The sequence below is a fragment of the Carya illinoinensis genome, chromosome 7 (assembly GCF_018687715.1).
Source record: "Carya illinoinensis cultivar Pawnee chromosome 7, C.illinoinensisPawnee_v1, whole genome shotgun sequence".
Classification (NCBI taxonomy): domain Eukaryota; kingdom Viridiplantae; phylum Streptophyta; class Magnoliopsida; order Fagales; family Juglandaceae; genus Carya; species Carya illinoinensis.
The window spans coordinates 41,452,985-41,459,031 of NC_056758.1; the positions used below are offsets into that span (position 1 = coordinate 41,452,985).

General features: G+C 35.9%; 1 protein-coding gene across 1 annotated transcript; it reads right to left on the reverse strand.

Annotated features, from left to right (window-relative positions):
• Positions 1-1,322, reverse strand: LOC122316411. Its single transcript, XM_043132928.1, has 3 exons — positions 872-1,322; positions 359-673; positions 1-35 (listed from the first exon to the last, which is right to left on the reverse strand). The coding sequence occupies exons 1-3, from the start codon at positions 1,320-1,322 to the stop codon at positions 1-3; spliced, it is 801 nt and encodes a 266-aa protein (XP_042988862.1).
• Positions 1,323-6,047: the final 4,725 nt, after the last annotated feature.

A 6,047-nucleotide genomic window follows, 5' to 3' on the forward strand; every position in this document is an offset into this window, starting at 1 on the left:
TCACCCTTCCCAGTCGTCAACAAAGTTGAAAGGTCCTGTATATAGCATGAATTGGAGAAGAAAAGTAAGCAACAATTGGAATTTGTAGTTAAAGACTTGGCCAAAACAAGGTTAAAGGAAAATGCTGGAACACACAATACATGTTTGAAAATCAAATGAGGAGAAAAATGTATGTCACCGAGATGAGTGGCAATCGTGGTTGTACCATTGGGAAGTTTAACTGAGTGACTAACACGAGTCATATTGTGTGTAAAAAAATTGGGACTGCAGACCATGTGGTCTGTTGCCCCAGTGTCGAGAATCCACTGTGGGGATGAGGTGCTTGTGCTGTTGTGTGTTAAGAAATAGGAACTGTTACCAGACATGGTGGGGGAGTGGAGAAGCTGCGCCTGGTTTACAGCTGCAGGTGTGTTGTCAATGGTGGAGGATGAAGATGGTTGGAGTAAGGCAAGAAACTTGCTATACTGTTCTTGAGTAATGGGCGAGCCATTATGATTTTGCTCATGCTCAAGAGAAACAATATTAGCAATGTATTTGGACTTGGGGCCATTTTTGTGGCTTGAAGGATAACCATTCAACCGATAACATTTATCTTTGGTATGGCCTGGTATACGGCAGTGAGAGCAAACTGGAATGTTGGGATTAGCTTTGAAACAGCGCTCAAGGGAATGTCCTGAAAGGTTGCAGTGAGAGCAATATAAACGTTCCTTGCGTGAGGACGACGAAAGCCTTGGATCTGGTCCTCATGTGACCATCGCAGTTGGTGCTGGTGTTGGTGCATAATGGAGTTGCCGACGTCTCTCTTCTTGTTGAATGAGAGAGAAAACACGATTTAATGATGGAAGTGGATCAGACAAAAGTATTTGAGCACGGATAGCATCATAGGAATCCTGAAGTCCCATTAAGAACTGCATGACCTTGTGACAATGATGATATTCCATGAGAGTCTTGACAGATCCACAGGTACACAGAGGCATGGGCTCGTATACCTCGAGTTCATCCCAATACCCTTTGAGCTTATTGTAATAAATGCTCACAGAATCAGTATCTTGAGTTAAGGAAGACACGGCCTTCGTGAGTTGGAAAATGTGAGGAGCGTTCTTTATAGAGAAGCGCTCACGGAGATCATTCCATACCTCTGCTGCTGTCTCGGCATGGGCAATCGCGGGTCGAAGATCTGGACCAACAGAATTTTGAAGCCATGCAATGATCATGTCATTGCATCTTTCCCATGGGAGGAACAAAGGATCTGAATCCAGAGGTTTGGAAATCTTACTCTCGAGGAAACCGAGCTTATTTTTTATGTTTAGAGCTCTGCGCATGGAGCGAGACCAGGTAATATAGTTTTCAGTGGTGAGTAACTCAGGGACTAATGGAGATGAGGCATTCTCCCCAGGCTGAATGAAATACGGACTGGCTGGGTGATAAGGACATCCTGCTGCCAAGACAAACAAAGTCTGCCAATTGAAGAAAACTATCTATGGTTTACGACAAGCTTCACAACAATGGAATGCGAAGCTTACTGCCTCTCTGGTTGAATTTGGCTTTGTACAATCCAAGGTCGATTACAGCTTATTCACCAAGACAACCTCCACCTCATTTATGGCATTATTGGTCTATGTAGATGACATCGTCTTATTGAGTTCCGATGCAACATCAAATGCCACAGTGAAGCAGTTTTTGGAGTCTAAATTCAGAATCAAAGACCTTGGGAGTCTTAAATACTTCCTTGGGATGAAAGTTGGTCGTACAAAGAAAGGAATTCAACTATGCCAGCGCAAATATGCACTTGACATACTGGCCGAAACAGGTATGCTGGCCTCCAAGCCATCTCTGTTGCCCATGGAGCCAAATCTAAAACTCAGAAGGGACGAGGGTGACATCTTCAATGATCCTACACTGTATCGTCAACTTATCGGCAAACTTCTATATCTCGCGCACACAAGACCAGATCTCACTCATAGTGTACACCTATTAAGTCAGTTTATGGAGACACCGAGGATTCCTCACTACAATGCAATTCTCAAGATTCTACGATATTTGAAAGGGACACCAGGTCAGGGACTATTTTTTCCCGTTGATTCACAACTAAATCTCACAGCCTATTCAGATGCAAGTTGGGCGGATTGCCCAGATACAAGACGGTCAACTACTGGATTCTGTGTATTCATAGAAAAATCCCTGGTTTCATGGAAATCAAAAAAACAAACTACCGTCTCTAGATTGTTTGCGGAATCTGAGTACAGGTCAATGGCATCGGTGGAGTGCGAGCTAACTTGGCTAAAGTACCTTCTTGCCGATTTGCATGTTAATATTTCTGGACCTGCCACATTGTTCTGTGACAATTTAGCAGCCATTCACATAGCTGCGAATCCCATTTTTCATGAACGGACGAAACACATCGAACTAGATTGCCATCTAGTCTGAGACAAAGTGACTGAGGGACAGGTCCGAATAGTTCATGTGCCTTCACATTCTCAAGTTACAGACCTACTCACTAAGCCGTTGCAATCTCCTGCGTTTACTCGACTCCTGTCCAAGATGGGAGTAATCAATGTTTACTCTCCATCTTGTGGGAGGGTATTGGAATTATCACATGCAGCCACTCATGCATTGGACACCCTGAAATTATCACATGCAGCCACTCATGCATTAGACACCCCACGTTTACAACCACCGAATAATGGAATGTGATGGAAAGCATTGGAATCTCCTTTTAGCTAATTGTGTCTGCCACCTTATGCCATTTATGTCTACCACCAAACCACATGCTTTTATTATTCAATTCATTTTCATTGTATATATATTTTTTGCAAGATAATGGAAACAGGCAGAGGGAATATTGCCTTCTCACATAGCTTTGTCTCGTACTTTTCTCTAATATTGTTTTTAAACCATTTCCATTAAAATGTTTGGAAGCCCAAAAGATAAAATGTCGAGAAACTGAGATTTTCTTTATTCTATCCATTGTTTCCTTCTCTCCATTACTTGAGGAAACATAATGTATTGCCTGCCGATTCGTTCGATTATATTCTTGCAACTCAATTAGTTTTTTCCCATTATTTTGGGATTAAATCGGTTTTTTTTTTCTCTTGTATTTTATTTTAATTCATTCGAACGGAGGGGGGTGTTTCGCTTTTGTTCCTGAGATTTGATTTTTCTATATGGTCTTGGTTCATTTTTTTTGCTATGAAATTTCTTTATACAGTCGAAGAACGAATGGAAATTAGCTTATGTAAATCTTAATTATCGTAAGAAGTTTGTATGACAATGAGATATTGGAGTTAGAAAAAAAAGCAAGGTTTAAGAAATGCCACTTATCTCAATTTGTACGCTTTTCTCCCTTTTATGGGGTAATGAGATTCCTAACTCTGTATCATTTGGTAAAGCTTTCATAGTCCAGGACATTGGTCAGGAATTGGTTTAACATCAAGAGCAAAGTTGAGGATTTTCACGCAGACGATGTCCTTTATGAAGGTGATAATGGCCGATCAGTTATATCGATTTTCTGCACGATTTGGATGCGATTAGGGCTCTGAAGTTTGGACTTGGAAATATTAACTTCCATATCAACAATAAAAATGGGATTTTCTCAGCAATAACTAACTTACTTTAACATTCTTCTAGACCCGTAATGCAATTAGCACTATTCTCCTTCTGTATCATTGTTGAGTACAACAATTATATTTTTCTAGGGTGTATTGAGGTTCGCAAAGTCCATTAACAGCTCATGATCTGTTTTTTTTCCCCTCTTTGCGAAGTTCAATTATTTATGTTTGTCCTAACTGAAATATCTTTGTTTTTTTTTCATTGTTGCATGCATGTATATAGTGATGCATTTAGCAGAAAATAGCACAGCTTTAAGAACTTTTGGTGTTTATTTTTCAGGTGGTGAGGAAGAGGGGAGTAACAATTGTTCAGAAATGCAAGAATGGTACTGGTGCTGGACGGGATCTGTCAGGGAGGGGTTTGGGAGAGGAGTCTTGGGAGTTTTGCAAGGGCACGTGATTTCAGAGGAAAATCCTTCTTGTCATCTTCACACTTCATACACCATATTTATTTTAATTTTTTTTTATTTTTTTATAATAAATATGTAGTGTATAGATGATAAATAAAATAATTTAATTAGCTTAATAATAATAAAATGAAATAAAATATTTTAATATATAAAATATATAATGTGAGATGATATATAACATTTATTTTTTTGAAATAGATTTGGACAAGATCTATCATGAGGAAAGGGGCAAGTTCTGAAATGATGTTAAAAAGAAGAAAACTAAAAAACAAAAAGCCAAAATGGCAATCCACGACAGGAGGGAACATAAAGCGACATGTACAAGCGATTGCAATGGGAGTACCCTTTTTAATATATATAATGAAAACTTATCATTTTAATTCTAATCGAGTCAAACTCGTGAATGTTAATATTATTATGTGTTTTTCAAAAATGATGATCAGTATGTTAGCTTAAGTTTATGAAAAGGTGATATTTCTAACTCGTAAAGCATACAAATTTTTTTGGGAAAATTTCAAAATTATTATGGTTATATTTGGGTAATGGAGTGATATGAGATTTGAAACCGCTCAATTACTATTTAATATTTTATTATTATATTTTTCATACTTTTTATTATTTTATTATTATTATTTAATATTTTATTATTATTCTTTCACTACTATTTATAAATCATTTTAGATTATTAATTAATGTGCCGTTTGGATAGTAAATTAATATGAGATGAGTTAAGATGAAAATTGAAAATTGGATAGAATATTAGTAGAATATTAATTTTTTAGTATTATTATTATTTTAAAATTTTTAAAAAATAAATTATTTATTATATTTCATATATGAATTTAGAAAAATCCGAATGGAGAATCATTTTCAATCTACAAGCTTTGTAATATTACCTAAGCCAACGTGCACGGTACTTAAGCCAATTGGCACAACATATTGTACACACGTACGTCAATTCGTAATTGGACTTTGCTACATACAGTCGCCAGATGTAGTCGGCGTGCAGTCGGTTGTATGGAATGAATAAAAAAAAATTATAAAAAATTTTTTTATATTCAAGGGGACCTACATAAATTATAAAAAGTTATAAAAATAATTTTTTTTTTCATGTAGGTCCCGTATTAAATTTTTTTTTACAACCGACTGCATCTGTCGACTGTAAAAAGTATTTCTCTTCGTAATTTAACGGTGGCAATATATATGTGTTACAATAATAAATATCACGAGGATTAAACAAAGCTTAATCAAATTAATATATAACTGTTTTAAAACTTTTACATCAAGAGTTAGATCTTTAACAATTATTATTAGAACAAGAACCACGTGACTAGTTCAAGTCACAAATCAGTGATCAATAAATTGATTTAAAATTATTTGATATTATATATATATGCATGGTGTTAAGTCATTAATGAATGCTAATAGATGAGTGAAGCATTTAACAATAATAGATTTATTGGATTAGTGTCGATAGAGTGAGCCGTTGTGGACATTAAATTCAGAAGTGTGATGGAATGTTATAATTGAACTTGAGATTAAAGGTTTAAATAAATTAATATCTAATAATTTTAAAACATTTAGATCAATGATTGAATTTTTGACAAAATACCACAATTAATATATCTTTATTAAATTTTGAACAGTAAAAAATACATTTTGTATGTTGAGAAATTATTATTATTTTTCTATAATTCATCGCTAGGAGTAGCTCGTTTTAACATCCCCTAAAGCTACACGGGCTTTGCTACGTGCAGTCGGGAAATACAGTCGGCGTACAGTCGGCTGTACGAAATGAATAAAAAAAAATTACAAAAAAATTGTTTTATATTCAGGAGGACCTACATGAATTATAAAAAGTTATAAAAATAATTTTTTTTTCATATAAGTCTCGTATTAATTTTTTTTTTACAGCCGACTGCACGCCGACTGCATTTCCCGACTGCATAAATCATTTCCGATTTAGAAAATTTATTAGTACTCGCGCCCCGATTGGTATTTGATCTAACGGACAAAACGGCGTCGTCAG

What these genes read in the sequence shown, in the direction of transcription:
- LOC122316411 (XM_043132928.1), bottom strand. Translation starts at nt 1,322, where the DNA reads ATGCGCAGAGCTCTAAACATAAAAAATAAGCTCGGTTTCCTCGAGAGT. An exon ending in GGATTCCTATGATGCTATCC is followed by an intron (nt 674 to 871) that starts GTGCTCAAATAC and finishes GCAACCTTTCAG; the next exon opens with GACATTCCCTTGAGCGCTGT. An exon ending in CCACTCCCCCACCATGTCTG is followed by an intron (nt 36 to 358) that starts GTAACAGTTCCT and finishes TGCTATATACAG; the next exon opens with GACCTTTCAACTTTGTTGAC.